At 40.2% G+C, this 23,814-nt stretch overlaps 1 protein-coding gene across 1 annotated transcript in view; it reads left to right on the forward strand.

The window, feature by feature from the left end:
• Positions 1 to 23,814, forward strand: part of TRPA1 (transient receptor potential cation channel subfamily A member 1) — a gene marked incomplete at its 5' end in the record, with an annotated part of 62,255 nt that overhangs the window by 13,149 nt on the left and 25,292 nt on the right. Inside the window, 7 exons of the mRNA XM_084621736.1 lie at positions 1,314 to 1,362; positions 10,966 to 11,065; positions 12,189 to 12,289; positions 14,239 to 14,408; positions 14,496 to 14,660; positions 18,661 to 18,775; positions 20,223 to 20,389. Of these exons, the coding sequence (XP_084477862.1) occupies positions 1,314 to 1,362; positions 10,966 to 11,065; positions 12,189 to 12,289; positions 14,239 to 14,408; positions 14,496 to 14,660; positions 18,661 to 18,775; positions 20,223 to 20,389 (867 nt within the window). The remainder of the gene's footprint in view (positions 1 to 1,313; positions 1,363 to 10,965; positions 11,066 to 12,188; positions 12,290 to 14,238; positions 14,409 to 14,495; positions 14,661 to 18,660; positions 18,776 to 20,222; positions 20,390 to 23,814) is intronic.

Here is a 23,814-nt window from a genome sequence, read left to right on the forward strand (position 1 = left end):
GGGCAGCAAGCGTGTGTGGGATGAGACCCAGTTAGAGTCCTGGGTTAAGGCTTCAGTTTGAATATTTTACAAAGCCTATGTCCTGTCATCTTGGAGTTTCTTTTGTCCATATGCTAAATATTTGATCTTCCTGGCAGGAGATATCTCCTGTATATAGAGTAGCAGCCGTGTTAGTCTGTATCCGCAAAAAGAACAGGAGTACTTTTGGCACCTTAAAGACTAACAAATTTTTTAGAGCATAAGCTTTCGTGGGCTACAGCCCACTTTATCGGATGCATAGAATGGAACATATAGTAAGAAGATATATACACACACATACATAGAAGGTGGAAGTTGCCATACAAACTGTAAGAGGCTAATTAATTAAGATGAACTATTATCAGCAGGAGAAAAAAACGTTTGTAGTAATAATCAAGATGGCCCATTTAGACATCAGGAATCATAACATTCAAAAACTGGTAGGAGAACACTTCAACCTCTCTGGCCACTCAGTAAAAGACTTAAGGGTGGCAATTTTGCAACAGAAAAGCTTCAAAAACAGACTCCAATGAGAAACTGCTGAGCTTGAATTAATATGCAATACCATTAACTTGGGTTTGAATAGAGACTGGGAGTGGCTGGGTCATTACACATATTGAATTTATTTCCCCATGTTAAGTATCCTCACACCTTGTCAACTGTCTAAATGGACCATCTTGATTATCACTACAAAAGTTCACCCTGAGGTATGTTTTAATTCATTCTCTAGTTTTGGTATGGAATTGATTACCATGGTCAGAATATTCCCTGAGCAGGGTCAATGCAATTGCAGGGCCTGATCTGGCATTCTGTACACATCCAAAGCTTCCAGTAGGGTCAGTGGGAGTTCTGGGTGCCATATCCCATTGAAATCATTTGGAGTTTCAGGTGTACACAGAATAAGTTGAGCTCCTGGTGCATAATACTTTGTATCAACATTTTGTGGTATTATAAAAAGTACTAATTTCTGGCTGTATTGCAGTCAATAGGAGTTTTACCATTGACTTTACGGGGGAGGCCAGGATTTCACTCAATGAGTTTTTAGCATATCTGTATAATTGAACATGGTTAAAAATCCAAGGCCCACAATACAGGGAGTCCACAAGGTCCACAATAATTTATTCTATGAGCTTATTATAGAGGAAGCATTTTTGGTCTCTCTCTTTCTCTCTTGTTTATATAAAGAAAATCATTTGAAAGCACTGAAAGAAGGCAGCAGATGTAGAAAAGCATTGGGCTTTACTTTTAAAGTTCATTGATCTTTCTAAAATAACTATATGTTTTTCCCCCCACAGGACTGCATTATTTGATCACTATGAACTGGCAGAGTATTTAATTTCAATGGTAAATATTTAATCAAGGAATATATTAACAAAGATTGTTGCTAGCTACTAATGCAGGTTGTGTAGAAACATCTATTAAAGACTTTTACTTAAAAAATAATTTCCTGTTTAGCAAGTACAGGAAATTACAAAGAGGGATGTTTCTTCAGGAACAGGTTTTTTTGTTTAAATATATTTCATAATACACAGCTGCAAATTACAGTACTGCTGTAGTTATGATTCCACTGTAGCGTTCTGTAGGGGTTCATAATGATGCTGCAAAACTGATTCTGTATTTGTATTTGAGTTATTCAGACAGAGTTTTAACATGCAGAAGTGTTTGTAGAATATGCCAGAATGATTCAGTTGGCCTCACTTTTAAAGTAATTAACAAGGAAAGGAAATAAAACTTAAATATACATTTAATTTAATTCATTTGCTTTTTTCAGAAGTGAAATCTCACACCCACCGTGTGTGTGTGTGTGTGTGTGTGTGTGTGTGTATGTGACAGGCATCACACAGATATTTCTAGGTGGGGAAAAGGGTTCATGTGTGGTCCAGCAATATCTTGTACACACACACACACGAGATTTATTGGGTTTGTTCATGGAATAATTGGGAAAGAAAAAGGGGAAACATAGTTGAGGCTGCTGCTGGCTAGAATGTGGGTGCACATTGACACCGATGTAGATTATAAGATTTTTATATTCACTGTATGCTCTACTATATTACTATATCCTCTGTGTTAGTACAGTGCTGAGCAAATTGTCAGGAGTCAGTAGAGCTATGCCAATTTATACTAGCTGAAGATTTTGCCCTTAATGTTGTGTCAATAGACAGTAAATGTTAGAAATGTTTTAGTCCATACAAGTAGTTGTCCTTGTCTTAGGAACTTTAGTAAAAGTGAGCTATGGAACCAGTTCTTTTTTTTTTTTTTTTAAATATCAGCAAATGCTGACACTTGGCATTAGAATATTTAAACTTATCCTTGAGTAGTAACAGGCACATATATGTTTTCACCTGTGAAGGGTAGGTACTAGTTTGTGAATGTGGAAGTCCATGTGCACAAACAATTAGAGCCTAAAGGATGAAAATCCAGTATTTAACACTGTATTTGTTAAGAATGAACTTGCATTCCTTTCTGATGTTCTCTAGAATGTTTTTGTTGCATTCCTGAGGTCTGGCTGAGCTATGCTCAACGTAGGATCCATGCTGGAAAGTGAAGGTGACTATCATGTTCCTGTACCCAATATGGACTGGTCTCAAAACTGGCTTATACACACCAGATGTGTTCATCATTAGATCTGTTAATGCTCTGCCAGTCTGGCTGAGGTTCATTGAAATAAGATATTTTACATAAAGTGCCACCTATGTCTGAACAGTATAATACAGTTTAGCTTTTGCATTCCATTACATCTCCCCCTTTAAGTTCTACATTCTTACCATTTACAGTATTTATACCAGGGGTTCTCAAACTGGGGCTTGGGACCCCTCAGGGGGTCACGAGGTTATTACATAGGGGATCGCGAGCTGTCAGCCTCCAGACCAAAATCATATTTCATTTGGAATGACTTAAATTCTGCTGCAATGAATTGCAATCCATTGTACATCACTAATTGTTCTGGAATACCAAAGTAAGCAAAAGTGCTCTTCAGTTTCTCGATAATACTGCAACGTGTTAGGTCTTTCAAGTACATTATTTCTATATGCCTGAAAAAATAGTCCACAATGACCAGGTAATGATATCCTCTGAATTTGCATAAATCTGCCATAGCCTCTTCCAAGGTCTTTCTGGTACAGGGTGTTTGTATACTGTGGTTCAGCATTATCTCTTTTGTGCTCAATCTCTGCCCCAAAGTCTGATATCATCAGCTTCCTCCATATTTTTCACTAGGCCCATCATGGGTGCTGAGAAGGTTGTTGGTCTTAGATCCCCTAATCACATACACTCTGAATGCAAAGCTTTTGCGTTTGTAAGTTGTTTCTTGATGAATTGGCCTGTGCATTTCAGAGTATCTCCAGGGCTAGTCAGAGCTGTGTCAGGTGTCTTCAGCTCTGGGAGGGGTTGAAGGTGATTGTAAGTGCTGTCTGAGGTGACTGAGACATCAGCTTCTGAGTCAATTTTAAAGTCAATAGTCATGCCATGAATATTCAGTTTCACTGTCCAGGTATGTTCTATGTCATTGTAAGTGATAGGTCCCCAAAACAAAGGCTCTTGATTGTTTGTAATCTGAGTTAACTCCCAGCTGTAAAATGTCCATATTTCATGCTTATTACAACCTGTGCCTCTAACTGGACATTCATCATCTCTTGGGATATGACTTTTTCCACACCTCGTGCATGTAGGCTGGAATGTGTCCCTCTCTTCTTGCATCGGGGTTTTATGATCGTGATTTTTAAGACTCAAGTGTCTGCAGTTGCTAAGCTAGTTTCAGGTTTTTAAGTTTGTCAAGTTTCTCTAGGTTTTCCTGTTTCACCACTATTTTGCTATTTGAATAGCTATGGCTAGAATGAAATCTATCTTCAGTTATAGCTGCTGTGAAAGGTTTTTAACTGTTAGCCCAATAACCAATGTGTCTCTGATATATTTATGTTTTGCATTCCCCAAATCAGTTTTCAGCCAAATATGTAGAGCTCTATATGTAGAGCTCTTATAAAACATTCAACCTTTTTCCTTGGTTCGGAGTTCTCTGGTAAAAACATGCTCTTTCATAAACAACGTTTCTCTGAGGTATGAAGTATTCATCAAACATAGCCAAAACCCTTTCATAGTCATATTTGTGACTGTCTTCAGTAATTTTAAAGGATTGAAAGATATGATCTGCTTGCTTCCCCATAGCATAAATTAAAGATGATACCTGTATATCTTCAGTTTCTTTGTGCAGCTTGGTAGCAATGCAAAATTTTTCACAATATTTTTCCAGTCTGTCCATTCTGAAGGTTTATCCAAACTGAAGTTCTCTGGAGCATTGACAACTGGCATGTTGATGAGATCCTGCAACCTTTGTTGCTGTGTTCCATCTGTCTGCAACCTTTATAGCTGTTTTCTTTCTGTTTCTGTTCTTATCTTACTCCTGACACCATGTAATGTTTCTGTATCTGGTATCGACAGGGCTCAGAGTTTGCTTATACACACCAGATATGTTCATCATAAGATCCTTCAGTGGTCTTCCAGGTATGGCTGAGGGTCATTTACATAAGGTATTTATACACTCATCGCTGGTTAGTGGATGAACAGTATAATACAGTTTAGCATTCTATTACAGTGACTATGTGCTGTCTTTGCGCTTCTTGCTCCCTGATGCAGTTTGGAGCTTAATTAAGACCATCTCAGGATGCCTGTAATTTGCAGTGTCTTCTAATAACCCCCAAAGTACCACCTAAGATCAACAAAACACTGCACATTTCAGCTGTTACCTCTGTTTCCTCTCTCTTTGCATACTTCTGTGGCATCTTCTACACTGGATATGAGCAGGGTTAAATGGGAAAGGGTGGTATAGAGCTGATTGTGTCAGTCAGAGATTTCACTGCTCTATGGGACTCATGAGCTCCCAGTTTAGTGCAGCTTTCCTGCCACAACATGGCTAAGGATCCTGCCCATTGTCTCCATAGTAAAAAGAGAGAAATATTGACTTTGGGTTTGATTATCACTTGTATCCTTTAATAATCCGCATCTCATTTAAGGCATGTTAGCTTGTATAAACGTTTATCTTATTGTAAGTGCTTTTTCTACTTGGAAATAAAAATGGCAGCTGTCAAAACATTCTTAACAGGTATAAAGTTATACGTTGTGTTTTAGACAATGAGAGCCTGTTCATCCCCACAAAAGCAGAATTCGCCTGTAGCATTATACACCCACTTTGTACTCGTGCCCAATGTGAATGACTGCACAAGATGCAAAGCAGTGGAGAATCAAGCCCTGCAGCTAAAAATTGAACTAATGGTTTGTTTTGTCATCCTCATGTAGGCCCTGATTCAGCATAACACTTATGCATATGCTTAAGTCCCACTCAAGTTAAAGCATCTGCTTAAGTTATTTCTTGAACAGAAATTGATATGCCTTAGGGTTTTGCTAAATCAGGGCCTTAAGAAGCAAAACAAATTAAGCTTGAAAAAGAAAATCTAGGTCATTATTTTAAATGTTTTGAACTTTATGTATCTAACTTTAAAAAGGGTATTTGCAAATTGTGGTCAATTGTGTATCCAATACTTGTGCAATTATATTCACAACTATGGTATTTGCATATGCACATAGACAGTTCTTTGTCTCTACTGTATTGGAAAGCATCTGATTTGTGCACACAAATGATGTAATTGCATACACATATTAGGCATTCAGTTGTGTGTGAGTAATTTAAAAAAATCAGAACAGCAAAGTCAAAATGTTCACAAATGTGCTTTAGAATTGGTTGTATCATTTTCCATTAGGACTTCAGGCTATCATGATTTAGAATTCTGTTTGTATACTGGACAAGTTAGCTTTGAGATCTCTTTACATGCTCAAGACCTCCTGAGTTAAGGATGTCTCTCTTAAGGACTGCCTCAGTTAAGGCATCTTGAGTTAAGAACATTTTAATTAAAGTTTCTCTCCCTGAAGTGATTTTATATCACTAAGGGGCTTCTTTATTAGCCCTTTATTCTTTTTTTCATCTTCTTTTCTTTCATATTTTCGTTGTCACCCTTTTCAATTAAAAAAAACTATATTAAATGCAGGAATAACATTAAAGTAATGTTAAGGAGAACTAAATTACACAAAAGTCAGAAAATTCAAGGTTTGTAGAGCACTGATAACTTGAGCATGTTATAAATATACATTATCTTCTATTCCTGATGTCCTTGTTAAATATATATTTTAATATACTGCTCTTAATCTTGTTAAATACATTAAAACATATATGATGTACAATATTGTTGAATTCATGTTCCTGAGAGGTCAACAATAGTAATGTCTGGAGTAAAGGTAACCACTCAGAATGTTTATGTAAATGGCTACTCATGACTCGCTGCAGCTGTGTCATGTGAAACTATATTTAATCTCTGATTGACAATCGGATAGGAAAATCTCTGTTTGATTGGCTTATCAGAAATGAACACTTTTTTTCAGTTGCCCTCTTAAGTTATTGAATGAATAGTAACTGAAAGGCAGGGGGCAGGGAATTATTTGTTATCCTTAAGAAATTCATGGCCTTGCTGGATAACTTCCTGGTGTTTCTGGTCGTTATGTATATAACAATCAACTTACCACTTTTCTATGAACAACAAGATTTATTATTCCTCAAGTTAAATATTGATTCAGGCTTTGGTTAATAATTCTCTTGTGATTTAGGGCCTGATCCAAAGATAGTTGAAATTAATGGAAAGACTCCCATTCACTTCAATTGACTTTAGATCAGACTTGCATTAGATGTTAGATTAGTTCATCTCTCAACTCTAGAAACATCCACATCACAAAATCCACCATCGAAGCTGCCATGTATTGGCCCTTTACTTGCACTCCCTGGCAGTCTGAGCAGAGAAGACAATGATTTAATGGGCATAGAGATCAAACTACATTAATTTCTGGATGTGATTCCTCCAGGACAGGTGTAAAATGCAGTGGTATGGTGGTTCGGAAGAGGCTTGCACAGTTGCTGCCTATTATGTGGATAGGTAGGGAACCTTATTAATCAGGGCTGTAATTTTGGTACTTCTCCAGACCACTAAGTCTATTATTTTCAAACTTGGGTCCATTAAAATAGGCACCTAACTCCAGGGCTGACCCTAGACCAAATGGCGCCCCAGGTGAAGAGTCTCTTTGGTGCCCCCCCATTTGTTAAACTTTTGAATACCTTATTTTTATGGCATTTCTAGCCCATTTCATAACTTTGATGCACAATTTGCATGTATGATTTATCCATGTCATATAAGTTGATAAATTTGCACACTAGGATCTGTAAATCTGTATGCCACATGTACACAAATCAAAAAGATTTTCTCTAAGCTTATAGAAACTTTTTAATTTTAAGAATAACTGAAATGTACTAACATCAAGATATTGAACTGTGTACCAACATTGGGTGGACCAGTATTCAATAGTATTACAGTAGGTGACAGTCTTAGAACGTTAATCCTACTCCTTGAGTTCAAAAGGTTACTTTTCTCACCTTTGCCCTCATGGACTGAAGCACAGCATCAGAGAGATCCAAATACTAGCCAATGCCACTTTCAAATGATAAAATAGCAAGTGATGTCAGTTTCACATCAGCTGTCATCAATCGAAGATATGTTTTAATGAGCCCAAACATCAAAAAACTGCGCTCACTGCTCGCAGCTATGACCAGCAGCATGAGCAGAATCCACACATTAGAAAAAGTGTCCTTCAGCTCTGCTTCAGAAATGAATTGGAGAACTTGGAGTGGAGAGTGTGTCTCATGTCGCAAAATGTGACAAATATTGTCCAATTCACCATAGAGGGTTTTATCATTGACTTCCGAATATTCCCCACATGTCAGTGTCTGGTGAAGGTCTGTACAGTTGTTCAAGAGTGGTTTCCTGTCCACTGATAGCTTACTAAGGTCATACAAAAAAACCCAGGTCTTTTCATGGTGTTTCATTTATCCACACTTTTCTTTGATGGACAATGTCAATGACTGAGCAAAAAAAAACACTCTTGAATTTTTATTCCGAGCTTCCCATCACCTCATCTCTGCCCTCAGAACCAAACTGTCTCTTCTTCGGATGAATACAAGTTTCCGTGAAGACAGGCTCAAATCCTAAGTTTTCTGCCATTTCTTTGACAGCAGTGATGGCATCCTCAAATTCATTGTCTCTGTAGGCCACAATGAAATCAAGGCAGCTTCTCATCAAAGTAGTCGCGGTCACGATGTCCATCAAGTGAGTTTGTAACGCCTTGCTTACAACGTTTACTTGGAACAGGATATCTTGCCAAACCACAACTGAGACCAGAACTTTGAAGTTAGTGATCTGGTTTGCCAGGGCTTTGAGCCTCGTATTGCATTCCAGCCTTGGCTTTACTTGACTGTGCCACTGCCATCAGCGCATCAGTCATTTGGTACTTCACTGGCCTCACGCTGTCAATGTGGCTCTCCCAGCAAGTGTCCCTTAGTGGCTTTGGGGTCTGATTTGTAACACTGTCCATGAGGATCTTCCACCTGATAGTTCATGCTGAAAATAGGACGTGTATTATTTGCAGTACTCCGAAGAGAGATACTGAATCTGAAGAAGATGATGCTACATCTGACACCACCAGGTTGAGGAAATGGTAGCCACAAGTCATGAAGAAAGCTCTTGGATTCAGTGCAAAGATCCTTGCCTCAGCACCACTGTTTCTTCCCTTCATGTTCATGCTGTTGTCCTAGCCTTGGCCATGGCAGTCCTAAAGCTTTATTTTATTCTCCTTCAAAACTTTCATAAATAGTTCTGTTAGGCCTTTTCAAGTAGAGTCGTCCACAGACTGGAAAATAGATAGTGTTCCTTTACTTGGATACAGCCATCCTTGTCATCAACAAATTTTACTGTAAATGACATCTTTTCACTGTGACTAATATCAGGAGTGCAGTCTATTATTACGGCATAGTACTTTGCTTTGCTGAGTCGCATAAATATGTTGTCAAACACCTTCCTTGCCATAAGGTCAATCGATTCATTTTGAATTGTTTTACTACAGGAATGGGTCATAGCTTCTTTACGAACTACTCAATGTAGGTATTCATGCGTGACAGTGTCATATTTCCCAAGGAGCTCTACCAAACCGAGGAAATTACAGTTATGTTTAGTGAACAATTTATCCAACGAGCCCGGGAGAGACAAATTATTCTTTGCAAGGAAGAGGGCAGTTGAGATCAGACACTTGAACACATTCCTCCAATAATGAGTTTCTACATTATTAACATACTGGTTTTCTGCATCTACTCATTTATTCAGCTTGAGCCTGGACTTAACCTCCATCCATTTGGAGTAGGCTGTAAAATGGCTGGGTGACTTTTCATGTTGCTTCAGAGCATCAGCTGAGTTATGTCAGTAATTTTAGCTGGAAAGTGCAAGCAATGATTTGACATTCTTGTCAAATATTTTGCAACAAAACTGGAGCACTTTCTCAGTTGATTTTGAATAAGCTAGCCATTGTCAATTCAGTTTCTCACCATTCTCGAGCACTCTTTCGCAAGGTGACTTTGAGAAATGTCACTTCCGCTCATTTACTAGAAGCGTCATATCTTCAGTTTTGCCTGGCCCGTTCAAAATTTTACGATCAATATCAGCAGAGTTTAGGATCGCTGGCCATAAAGCAGGATCTGATGTATCGATTTGCAGTGTGCAATTTTTCTCACTACTGTTTCTGTAGTCATGTGAGGTTGATTCTTCTTTATATTTTCTCTTCTTTTCATGTAAACCAGATTTTTCTTTGTTATTACTCTCCTTTTCATGTGAGCCACATTCTTCTTTATCATCACTCTCCTTTAGCTTGTCAGGAAAACTGGACGATTCTCCATAACTTTCCTCACATTTCCATTACTTATCTTCATGTAAATCTGCTAATTCCTTATTAATATGACTTCCATCATTTATACTTCACTCTTCAATTTCTTCTGCACTGGGACGATTGCTTCTACCTAAAAACCAGTCTATATTGTTCTGTTTCAGATATTTTCCTATCAAATTTGCCCCTTGCTGCAAACTAGATTGCAATTGAGCTTTTTGCTTCCTATACTGAGCTCCTGAAGGCTTCTTCAGGGGCATCTTTTATTTTCTACGGGGGGAAAAGAGACAGTATTAGGGAGAGCAAAATTCTATGTTCCACAGTCTTAGAAAGTCATCAAACATTACGTGTTAAGCATGTCAGAAGAGGTAACAGTATTTCTTTTATGTTATTGCGTAGGGGTTTGGTAGATATCTATCATCATTAAATATGTCCTTTATTAATTGCTACTTACACTCTTCAAATCTTAAAACACAAGTACACTTTCACAGTTACACAATAAAGCAAGGTTCACATTATTGCGGCTGGACATTCACTTCACTTCACGCTTATATCTCACTAACTGACTGATTGGCGACGCCCTGCCCCTTATGTACCACGAGGGCATGGCTGACAACATTCTAGGAGGTTCAAGGAAAATATAGTTCTCAGAAAGTCTGGAAGGTTCCACAAGATTCTACAACGGTCCAGAACTTTCTAGGATGTTAATGAAAAATGAATCCAGATACAGAATACCTGAAACATTTTACTTCAAACATTCTATTTTCCCTTTTGTCACTAACAACAAAAACAGCACTCCAAGCTTGGCATCCCCCAAGCCCAGCAACCTAGCTGGTCACCTGCCCCTAAATCCGGCCTTGCCTAACTCCACACAAAGGACCTGATATTCCCCAGCTCAGCGCCTCTTAAAATCAAGATGCTGTTATTTAGATGACTAAATATGGATTTAGATACCTAACCTTAGCCACTCGAGTTTGAAAACTTTGACCTAAATTCATTTAAATTAAGAAGGAATTTGTTTATTGAACTTACATAATTTAAAGCATGTGAAAGTGTCTAACCATGCCTGTAATTCTGCTCAGTTTACAATTTATTGCTAAACAGAATTTGTTCATGAATCCATGATAAACCTGGGTTTTTTCATTGCAGGGAGCAAATATTGATAGTGTTGACATTGAGGGTCGGTCACCACTTCTGCTGGCTACTTCCTGTGCATCATGGAAAATTGTGAATTTACTACTCTCAAAAGGTACAAAGGAACAAACAAGTATTACATGGGGGTTGGGGGGGCGGGTTCTGAGAAGGGTCCATACAAGTTAAGATTCTTTCCCAAGGGACTCCTCTTCAAGCCCCCTACCTAGATAGCAGGCACAAGTGAACACATGAACTGCTCCATGCTAGCACCCTCTACAGTGCTAAATCCTCAGAAAGGGAAAGGAGGAGGCAGGGCCATGTCCCTGCCCCTCCACATCAACCTACAGAGTGTGTGGGCTGTGGAAGGAAAGCACATGCTGCACCCTCCTAAGGGTTGGTGTGCACTCCCCCTGCACTCTCCACAAGCTCAAGGCAGCTCTGCACTACTGACTACACAGAGAGGGAACAGAATTATTGAACATGAAGATACCACTTTGACATGGTCAAGTTTCTGACCATTAATGGATTTTAAGTATTAAACCTAAACTGCAGTAAGTGGTCACAGTGTAGTGTCACCTGAAACTTTACTAACTACTGCACCGTTAATGAAGGTTCATCTTTAATTGTCAGTTGCCACATTTTTAAGAGTAAGCTACTGTAAATATTCTTATGAGTATTTCTCTCATTAGTATTTATAACATTAATTTTTATTAACAACAATTCTTTTTTTTTAAATAGAAAGCTTATAGTAAAACTATTATGGACTTTAGAAAGACACTCTCTTGCTTCCAATAAGCAAGACACTCCATTTCCGTGTTGCCCAGCTATTATTATGTTATAATAGATTATTCATATAACAGCACGGAAGTAAACTGATATTAAAACATAGATTTCCAGTTGAAACAATATGACTATGGCAGCAGTACACTATGAACCTGATATATTTAGAGGTGTTGATCATGCAGCCTCCATTCACACCAGCAGTTGTGGAGGCTCAACGTTTCCAAATATTAGACTCCTATAAATCTGAGTGCTGCAGTGGAACAAATGAAATTCATACGTTACTGGAAATTGAAAGCTTAGAGTCAGTCGAAGTCTTGGTGTGATATTTGTTGTTGTATTGGCTGAAATAATTGTATTTTTAATTTCATTTTAGCGTGTGTATTTTAATCAAACATGGCTAGTTATCAGAGGCCAGTAGTTTTGAATTGCTAGTATTTATCTCCATATTTATTTAGGAGCAAATATCTCTCTAAAAGATCAGCTTGGTCGGAATTTCTTGCACTTGACAGTACTGCAGCCTGGAGGATTACAACATCTGGATGAGAAATTTCTGCAGGTACAGTGAGGATCTATTTGTATCTTTGGTGAATTCAATATCTTTGTCCAACAGTTTAAGGATTCTCTTTTCTTCCAGAACATTTATGGAAATTCATTTTATTTGTAAACTCACCTCACTGTCCCCACAGGTTAATTTAAATAGATACAAATATAAAAATAAACATGACCAAGCCAATAATACGGATCTCTCTGGCAGGCAAAGGAATAAAGTTATTTGCTGCCAGGGGATTGAATGGCTCAGGAGATTAGCAATATATTATAGAACCTTTTCTCCTACTTTGCCCATTAAGAGGCACTCAAACCTTGGGATATGCTGCAGCAAATTCTTAAGGAAGTCTCCATTGCCTGGATTTCAGTAAATCCCCAGCCATATTTTAAAACAGGAGTATCAAACATAATTCTGCATTTGGCCTGTTTGATGTATTTATATGGGCCACATGAAATATTCAGATTCTCTGGAATCTAAGCTTTCATTTAAAGAAAATATAGTAAGTTTCTAGCCCTCATAGCTGCAGAGATAACTTTTCAGATGTGAGCCGAGTATAACTGCTGCAGTTATATCTGCCTGAATGTGCAGACAGCTTGAAACCATGAGTCAGAGGTGTGAACTCCCCATATTAATCTGATTGGAGAATCAACTTTAAAGAACAATGATGATACTTGCATGTCACATTGTCAACTTTTAAAATTATTTAATCACTGATTATTTCAGTGGATGGAATGGGGTTAGGAGCTGGGAGTGAAGTACACTGGACTGGGAATTGGAAGTTGCCGCAGGAAGGGAAATGCAGAGAAAAGAGGAAACTCACAAAATTAGAGGAGGGAAAGAGAAAGGACGGGAAGGAAGAGAAACACAAAGCAGAAATCAAAGGAGGACTTGTGGCACCTTAGAGACTAACCAATTTATTTGAGCATGAGCTTTCGTGAGCTACAGCTCTGATGAAGTGAGCTGTAGCTCACGAAAGCTCATGCTCAAATAAATTGGTTAGTCTCTAAGGTGCCACAAGTACTCCTTTTCTTTTTGCGAATACAGACTAACATGGCTGTTACTCTGAAACAAAGCAGAAATTGTGATGCCTCAAGGGAAGCATATTCCCTCACTGAGTAGTGAATGTGACAATGAGGCATTGAATAAATAACTAAATGTTTCATTACTACCTAAAGGCTCTATTCTCCTATTGCTCTCTGTGCAAACCTACTGACATCAGTGGGCATTCCACTGTATACTGTGGGGAATACATACTCCTAAATTTATACCCCAGCCCATGGAACACAATTAAACAGAATTTATTCCTCTGAATAAGTTTGACACGTCTTCTGTAAAGGTCTTCACTTCCATTTGAATTCCCCGGAGGACGGTGTTGGCAAATGCTGTCTCCCACCTCCTGAGATTGAATCTCCGCTGTAGTGCAGCTGCTCCCACTTGCACAGGAGTTCAGTTTCTGCCTCTCTGTATTACTGTGGGCAAATTTAGCCTCAGGTAATTTATGACCAAATTTTTTCACCTGCTGATGGCTTTGCAGGTGTCCACACTGCAAAATTACCAACATCCTCACTGGCCTCCTTCTTAATGGCCCCACAGAGAGACCAAATATTCAGGAGGCATGTAGGCTGACATGCCTTCATTTTCCTCCCTAATGTGGTTGAGGTGCATGGTGTGGCAGTGTAAGAGAATCTTGTACTTCCTGTATGTACCTGTTCTGTGGATAAATACAGAGCTTGAGGGCCCAATACTGCAAGTTGCTGAGTTCTTCTTGTGAAGTGTGAATTCACTGAAAACCATCAATCAGCATACATATTTTTAAAACGCTCTCTTGTTTTTGTTGTTTTAATTTTACCTTTCTTAAAGTTCCATAAAGATTTTTTTTAAATGTAGCTTCAGAAAATTACTGCTAACTAACTAGTAACATTGGTAATATGTATACAACCATTTCCATTTGTCAACAGATGAAACATATTAAAGATTTTGTAGTGGAAGAAGATGACGAGGGGTGCACTCCACTACATTATGCATGCAGACAAGGAGTGCCCTTCTCTGTAAATAGCTTGCTCGACTTGAATGTTTCTGTCTATTCTAAAAGTAGAGACAAGAAGTCTCCATTGCATTTTGCAGCCAGGTAAGTGATGCAGTCTACACAATGTATCAATGCCATTTTATCCATCCAGATTTTCTCAGTATTAACTTGTACGTTAATCTTTTAAAGCTATGGGCGCATCAACACCTGTCAGCGACTTCTCAGAGACATGAATGACACAAGGCTTTTGAATGAAGGTGATAAGAAGGGAATGACTCCCCTTCACTTGGCAGCCCAAAATGGTCATGAAAAGGTTGTCCAATTTCTACTGAAGAAGGGTGCCCTCTTCCTGTGGTAAGTGTATGGGTTTTCTTTCTTTAAAATAATTAGAGTTACTGAGCTACTTTATTACTTACATTTTGTATTCATCTCTAAAGTTGTGCTGGATTGTCCACACAAGTTTGCATTAAAGCTAAGGTATGAATTATCACATGTACATTAACATGTATATTACACTTTTGTTTAAGTCATTAAGAATATTCTACAATGAACCTGATTCAGGGGGCTTTTCATATAATGCGTTATTAGTCCGGGACAATTCACTAACACATAGGATGTCACAATATTAACATGAAATAATTTTAATAGAAATAAAATTGTGTGCATTTAATGTTTGTCAGTTGCCTTAAATGTACAATTCAACAGTACTACAGTGTTGTAGGCAGCATCAGCTGTTAAGTGTTAGTACCACATGACCTTGAGCGGATCACTGCGGACTACATGGCTCTGGGAAGAAGGATAAAGGAGTTTGAGGCACAAGTGGTGTTCTCGTCCATCCTCCCCGTGGAAGGAAAAGGCCTGGGTAGGGACTGTCGAATTGTGGAAGTCAATGAATGGCTACGCAGGTGGTGTCGGAGAGAAGGCTTTAGATTCTTTGACCATGGGATGGTGTTCCATGAAGGAGGAGTGCTGGGCAGAGACGGGCTCCACCTTACGAAGAGAGGGAAGAGCATCTTTGCGAGCAGGCTGGCTAACCTAGTGAGGAGGGCTTTAAACTAGGTTCACCGGGGGAAGGAGACCAAAGCCCTGAGGTAAGTGGGAAAGTGGGATACCGGAAGGAAGCACAGGCAGGAATGTCTGTGAGGGGAGGGCTCCTGCCTCATACTGAGAATGAGGGGCGATCAGCAGGTTATCTCAAGTGCTTATATACGAATGCACAAAGCCTTGGAAACAAGCAGGGAGAACTGGAGGTCCTGGTGATGTCAAGGAATTATGACATGATTGGAATAACAGAGACTTGGTGGGATAACTCACATGACTGGAGTACTGTCATGGATGGTTATAAACTGTTCAGGAAGGACAGGCAGGGCAGAAAAGGTGGGGGAGTAGCACTGTATGTAAGGGAGCAGTATGACTGCTCAGAGCTCCGGTATGAAACTGCAGAAAAACCTGAGTGTCTCTGGATTAAGTTTAGAAGTGTGAGTAACAAGAGTGATGTAGTGGTGGGAGTCTGCTATAGACCACCGGACCAGGGGAATGAGGTGGATGAGGCTTTCTTCCAGCAGCTTGCGGAAGCTACTAGATCACATGCCCTGGTTCTCATGGGTGACTTTAATTTTCCTGATATCTGCTGGGAGAGCAATACAGGGGTGTATAGACAATCCAGGAAGTTTTTGGAAAGCGTAGGGGACAATTTCCTGGTGCAAGTGCTAGAGGAGCCAGCTAGGGGGGGAGCTTTTCTTGACCTGCTGTTCACAAACCGGGAAGAATTAGTAGGGGAAGCAAAGGTGGATGGGAATCTGGGAGGCAGTGACCATGAGTTGGTTGAGTTCAGGATCCTGACACAGAGAAGAAAGGTAAGCAGCAGGATACGGACCCTGGACTTCAGAAAAGCAGACTTCGACTCCGTCAGGGAACGGATGGGTAGGATCCCCTGGGGGGCTAACATGAAGGGGAAAGGAGTCCAGGAGAGCTGGCTGTATTTCAAGGAATCCCTGTTGAGGTTACAGGGACAAACTATCCCGATGTGTCGAAAGAATAGTAAATATGGCAGGCGACCAGCTTGGCTTAACAGTGAAATCCTAGCGGATCTTAAACATAAAAAAGAAGCTTACAAGAAGTGGAAGGTTGGACATATGACCAGGGAAGAGTATAAAAATATTGCTCGGGCATGTAGGAATGAAATCAGGAGGGCCAAATCGCACCTGGAGCTGCAGCTAGCGAGAGATGTCAAGAGTAACAAGAAGGGTTTCTTCAGGTATGTTGGCAACAAGAAGAAAGCCAAGGAAAGTGTGGGCCCCTTAATGAATGAGGGAGGCAACCTAGTGACAGAGGATGTGGGAAAAGCTAATGTACTCAATGGTTTTTTTGCCTCTGTCTTCACTAACAAGGTCAGCTCCCAGACTGCTGCGCTGGGCATCACAACATGGGGAATAGATGGCCAGCCCTCTGTGGAGAAAGAGGTGGTTAGGGACTATTTAGAAAAGCTGGACGTGCACAAGTCCATGGGGCTGGACGAGTTGCATCCGTGAGTGCTAAAGGAACTGGCGGCTGTGATTGCAGAGCCATTGGCCATTCTCTTTGAAAACTCGTGGCGAATGGGGGAAGTCCCGGATGACTGGAAAAAGGCTAATGTAGTGCCAATCTTTAAAAAAGGGAAGAAGGAGGATCCTGGGAACTACAGGCCAGTCAGCCTCACTTCAGTCCCCGGAAAAGTCATGGAGCAGGTCCTCAAAGAATCAATCCTGAAGCACTTAGAGGAGAGGAAAGTGATCAGGAACAGTCAGCATGGATTCACCAAGGGAAGGTCATGCCTGACTAATCTAATCGCCTTCTATGATGAGACTACTGGTTCTGTGGATGAAGGGAAAGCAGTGGATGTATTGTTTCTTGACTTTAGCAAAGCTTTTGACACGGTCTCCCACAGTATTCTTGTCAGCAAGTTAAGGAAGTACAGTCTGGATGAATGCACTATAAGGTGGGTAGAAAGTTGGCTAGATTGTCGGGCTCAACGGGTAGTGATCAATGGCTCCATGTCTAGCTGGCAGCCGGTGTCCAGCGGAGTGCCCCAGGGGTCGGTCCTGGGGCCGGTTTTGTTCAATATCTTCATAAATGATCTGGAGGATGGTGTGGATTGCACTCTCAGCAAATTTGCGGATGATACTAAACTGGGAGGAGTGGTAGATACGCTGGAGGGCAGGGATAGGATACAGAGGGACCTAGACAAATTAGAGGATTGGGCCAAAAGAAATCTGATGAGGTTCAATAAGGATAAGTGCAGGGTCCTGCACTTAGGACGGAAGAACCCAATGCACCGCTACAGACTAGGGACCGAAAGGCTAGGCAGCAGTTCTGTGGAAAAGGACCTAGGGGTTATAGTGGACGAGAAACTGGATATGAGTCAGCAGTGTGCCCTTGTTGCCAAGAAGGCCAATGGCATTTTGGGATGTATAAGTAGGGGCATAGCGAGCAGATCGAGGGACGTGATTGTCCCCCTCTATTCGACATTGGTGAGGCCTCATCTGGAGTACTGTGTCCAGTTTTGGGCCCCACACTACAAGAAGGATGTGGATAAATTGGAAAGAATCCAGCGAAGGGCAACAAAAATGATTAGGGGTCTGGAACACATGACTTATGAGGAGAGGCTGAGGGAACTGGGATTGTTTAGTCTGCAGAAGAGAAGAATGAGGGGGGATTTGATAGCTGCTTTCAACTACCTGAGAGGTGGTTCCAGAGAGGATGGTTCTAGACTATTCCCAGTGGTAGAAGAGGACAGGACAAGGAGTAATGGTCTCAAGTTGCAGTGGGGGAGGTTTAGGTTGGATATTAGGAAAAACTTTTTCACTAGGAGGCTGATGAAACACTGGAATGCATTGCCTAGGGAGGTGGTGGAATCTCCTTCCTTAGAAGTTTTTAAGGTCAGGCTTGACAAAGCCCTGGCTGGGATGATTTAAATGGGGATTGGTCCTGCTTTTGAGCAGGGGGTTGGACTAGATGACCTCCTGAGGTCCCTTCCAACCCTGATATTCTATGTTTCTATGATTCTATACCAGGGTCTTGTAAGTTTTTCACTCATTTCAGAGGCGAATCCCGTGAAACAGGCAGGATCCCACAAGATCACATATCTGCCTTTGAGACCCAATTACTTCTACACAGTTGAGATTATCCTTACATGGTTGAGTGTAATGCTAGTAGGAGACTATTGTACTTTACTCAGCAAAAAGACATTGACATTGATGGAGAACAACAGTGGGGAAACTATTGTGAGGGAGGGGAGAATCAGGCCCATGAGCTCAAGGTTGTAGGTTATACTTGTAAAAATATGTGAATAACATCATATCTGCTGTTTCAAAAGTGATTATAAAGGCTGGACAGCCCTGCACCATGCTGCCTTCGGAGGATACACTCGCACAATGCAGATAATTTTGGATACTAATGTAAAATCTACAGACAGAGTGGATGAAGAAGGGGTATGTATATGTATAATTTTTGTTTGTTTCCACTCTATTGTCTCATTGCAATCAAACAGGTAATCCCTATTAGCAAACTTGTTTCACTGTTGAAGGTTATGAGAGACTGTGTTTATGATAATATATTTCTTTTGCCAGTTATAAAACCCTAACTGTTTTGTTCTTGTTAACATATACTGTTTAGGTTTATTTATAATTAGTGAAATGCCCATCCAAGTTCTAGGAGCTGTACACAACAGAAAACCAACATCATTAACACAAAACATAAAGTACAAAGCACTTTAGACTCTACTAACTATGCCACATGACCCACATAACAATATAGCAGAATATAATAACATAATAAGCTCACGATATGAACAGCTCATAACAATGAAAGGAAACCCACCATAAATAATGACTCACCAACAAACCTCTTCAAACCGCTCAGTCTACTCCCCCTAGCAAAGCCTAGTAGCTACGCTTACAGCTTGCTCTGAAGTTTGTCAAAACTAAGATCTTTTGGCCAGGAGAGGAATCTAGTTCCAGAGCTGAAGACCTCTTATAGAAAATGATGCATTAACAGCCCCTTTTCAGAAACCAGGGGATGTTCAGCTCCAGCAACTGTTGTTTTACCAAAATGGGAGAGAGACAATCTTTTAGGTAGTCAGGGCTCAAAGCATTTAGGACCTGCTAGATTAAAAACAGCACTTCAGATTCCACTAGAAGCTAATCAGAAGCCATTGTGTAGTCCCTTATTTGTACATTGCTCAGAGAAGACTGGATGGTTTGATATTTGGGGAGATTCACAAAAGTGCCAAAGATATCTAGAAGCACGTCTCTTCCTGCCCACTAACTTGCAATGGGACTTGTGCTTCTAAGGCCTTTTAGTGCTTTGAAAGTCACAACTGTTTACCTTGGTTTTGTGCAAGTCACTGAGGGCAAAATCCTCCTTCCAGAGAGTTGCTTGCAAATAATTCCCTGCAGACATATGTGTAGTACCATACTGGTGGAAACTAATTTCGGATTCTTCTCTTTCTGACCCTAAATATAGATTCTGTGGATCTGTTGACACAGGACAGTTTTATTTTTAACATCTTGCTTTTATTAATTGCAAAACTATGAGATATTAATAATTAGTATCCCTTGTATACGCTTTGCCCTTTCCTATGTGCAGTTTGTTTTCTCTGTAATGGTTCAGGCATATACAAGTAAGCACTTGGAACAAAAGTCTCTTTTTTTTTTTATACCACCACTGAAGTGATTTGGATGGTCAATACTTAGTCCTGCCATTAGTGCAAGGGACTGGACTAGATGACCTCTCAAGGTCTCTTCCAGTCCTGTGGCTCTATGAATTGAGAGCAGAATCTTGCCCTTGAGGAGTGGAAGGGGAGGGGGAAAGGGTTGTACATTTCTTTTAAGCATAGTGATTCCTAATAATGTTTTGGTATGTTGTCTTTCTGAAAAGAACACAGCTCTTCATCTTGCTGCAAAAGAAGGACACGCGAAAGCAGTGAGACTGCTTCTTGATGATGGTGCCAAAATAATCTTGAACAAAGCATCAGCCTCTTTTTTCCATGAAGCGATACACAAGAGGCATAAAGATGTAGTGTCTGCTGTCATTCTGAATAAAAGGTGAGCTGCCTATACAACACTTTTTAATAGTTTCAGGTGTTTAGTGTCCATTGTCTTCTCCTTCTTCGCTGGCAGTTAAAGTACTGAGCATGTAATATACTATGGTTGATCAGATACGTATTTTCCGTATTCAAAAGATTAATATTGATATAATATGTATAATGAGAATCGGGAAGAAATGGTAAATAAATAATAACTAGCTATAGGAAGGAAATCCTCTCCATGTCAGGGCAATTCTTCAAGAACCACAAGAAACATGGCAAGAAACCAAGAGAATGAGTAGTTCTTGCCCTACAATATGATACTGTAATGGTACAAGGATGCAGGTTTTTTATCAAAGCCTGAGCACAAGTCACATAATTCCAGGGATTTAATTTAAAATTGCTGTGTAAAACTGTTGCAAATGTTTAAGTACATGAGGAAGACTCAAGGAAGAAAAGGCTGTTGCAGAGAAGCTAAATGAATTCTTTGCATTGATCTTCACTGCAGAGGATGTGAGGGAGAATCCCACACCTAAGCCATTCTTTTTTGGTGACAAATCTGAGGAACTATCCCAGACTGAGGTGTCATTAGAAAAGGATTTGGAACAAATTGATAAATTAAACAGTGACAAGTCACCAGCACCCAAGAGTTCTGAAGGAACTCAGAAATGAACTTGCAGAACTACTAATTGTGGTATGTAATTTATCACTTAAATCAGCCTCTGTATCAGATGACTGGTGGATAACTAATGTAATGTTGATTTTTAGGAAAAATACTCCAGAGACAAGCCTGGCAATTACAGGCCAATAAACCTAATCTCAGTACCAGGCAAATTGGTTGAAATTATAGTGAAGAACAGAATTATCAGACTCATAGATGAAAAAGGTTTGTTGGGAAAGAGTCAACATGGCTTTTCTAAAGGGAAATCATCTCTCACCAATCTATTAGAATTCTTTGAGAGAGTCAACAAACGTGGACAAGAGTGATTCGGTGGATATAGTGTACTTGGACTTTCAGAAAGCCTTTGGCAAGGTCCCTCACCAAAGGCTCTTACACAAAAAAGACAACTAAGGGGGGATATGATAGATGTCTAGAAAATCATGAATGGTGTGGAGAAAGAGAATAAGGAAGTGTAATTTTCCCCCTTCACATAACATGCAAACTATTGGTCACCCAATGAAATTAATAGGCAATAGGTTTAAAACAAACATAAGGACGTACTTCTTCACAAAATGCACAGTCAACCTGTGGAACAATTTGCCAGGGGATGTTGTGAAGGCCAAAGGTATAACTGGGTTCAAAACAGAATTAGATAAGTTCATGGAGGACAGAACCATCAGTGGCTATTGTCCAAGATGGGCAGGGACACAACCCCATGCTCTGGGTATCCCTAAACCTCTGACTGCCAGAAGCTGGGACTGGACAACAAGGGATGGATCAATAGATAAGTTCCTTGTTCTTTTCATTCTGTCCGTATTTGGCATTGGCCACTGTCAGACAACAGGATACTGGGCTAGATGGACTATTGGTTTGACCCAGTATGGCCATTCAAGAATTGCCTCATGTGGGTTCCAGGACTAGCTGCTCCAAGAAGCAGTCATTTAAGGTGTCAGAAAACTTTATTTCTGCATCCCGTCCTGAGGTGACAGGTACCCAGTCAATATGGGGATAGTTGAAATCCCCCATTATTATTGAGTTTTTTATTTTTAGAGCCTCTCTAACCTCCCTGAACATTTCACAGTCACTATCACCATCCTGGTTAGATGGTCTGTAATATATCCCTACTGCTATAGTCTTATTATTAGAGCATGGAATTACTATCTATAGAGATTCTATGGTACAGTTTGGTTCATTTTAAGATTTTTACTTCATTTGATTCTATGCTTTTTTCACATATAGTGCCACTCCTCCACCAGCACAACCTGTTCTGTCCTTGATATATTTTGTGTCCTGGTATTACTGAGTGCCATTGATTATCCTCATGCCACCAAGTCTCTGTGATGCCTGTTATATCAATGTCATCATTTAATACGAGGCACTCTAGTTCACCCGTCTTATTATTTAGACTTCTAGCATTTGTGTATAAGCACTTTTCACTTTTTAGCTGTCTGACATTACATGATATAGTTGAATAGCACTTGTGGCACCTTAGAGACTAACCAATTTATTTGAGCATAAGCTTTCGTGAGCTACAGCTCACTTCATTGGTTGCATCACGAAAGCTTATGCTCAAATAAATTGGTTAGTCTCTAAGGTGCCACAAGTGCTCCTTTTCTTTTTGCGAATACAGACTAACATGGCTGCTACTCTGAAACTTGAATAGCACTTTTTCATTTGACTGTTTCTCATCAGATTCTACCTGTATTTTATCATCTTCCATCCTCTCCTCCTTACTAGAACATAGAGAATCTCCATTAATAGATTGCACCAGGAAAGCAAATCACCATGCGGTTCTCCCAGTCATTGCAAACCTAGCTATCTATGTTTCTAATGATCGAATGCCCCATAACTATTACCTGTCTCTTCCTAATAACTGGAGTTCCTACCCCTGGAGAGGTATCGTCATTATGAGAGGATACCACGACATCATCTGGAAGGAGGGTCCCAGCTATGGGATCATTTCCCTCTGCTCCATTTGGATGTTCTCCTTCCCTGAGACTTTCATTCTCCTCAACAGCTCAGAGGCTGTCAGACCAGGGGTGGGACTGTTCTGCTGTGTCCTGGAAAGTCTCATCTATGTACCTCTTTGTCTCCCTTAGCTCCTACAGTTCAGCCATTCTGGTCTACACAGTCTCTGAGGGCCAGGAGCTCCTTGCACCGAATGCACACATATGCCACCTGCCCATAGAGCAGGTAATCATACATGCTGCACTGGATACAATACACTGCATAGCCCCCACTCTGTTGCTGGACTTGTGCCTGCATTCTTTTTTTACTCCTGCAGCTCGTTCCTTTATTGATGTTTTGTTTTTATCAGGCGGTTGTTTTGGCTTTAAGTTTAAAGAATGTTAAGTGTATCTAGTCCCCCCTCCCACTCCCTCTCTAAACTCCCTTGCAAAACTCCCATTAGCCACTAGCTCCTCTGGTTGTTTAGGAGCAGGCTTTTTAAAGCCCTAGTCTTCCTGAGTAGCTCCGCCCCTTCGTTAAGGGTTGATGGGCTAGGCTCAGCAAACGGTCCCCAAAATAAACAGACCACATAGTAAATTTCAGTAAAGCAGCAAGCATACCACAAACACAAACACACACAATACAGACAATAGTCTTACCCCAAGGGTCATGTAAACGCTCCTCCTTTATCCAGAGAACTCCCTCACAAAAGTCCCCTGTTAACTTGCTCCAATACTGCATGCAGATGCGGTTGTCCCATCTCAGAAAAGATATATTGGAATTGGAAAAGGTTCAGAAAAGGTTCAAAAATGATTAGGGGTTTGGAATGGCTTCCA

Source organism: Lepidochelys olivacea (assembly GCF_965140295.1).
Source record: "Lepidochelys olivacea isolate rLepOli2 genome assembly, chromosome: 2".
Lineage (NCBI taxonomy): Eukaryota > Metazoa > Chordata > Testudines > Cheloniidae > Lepidochelys > Lepidochelys olivacea.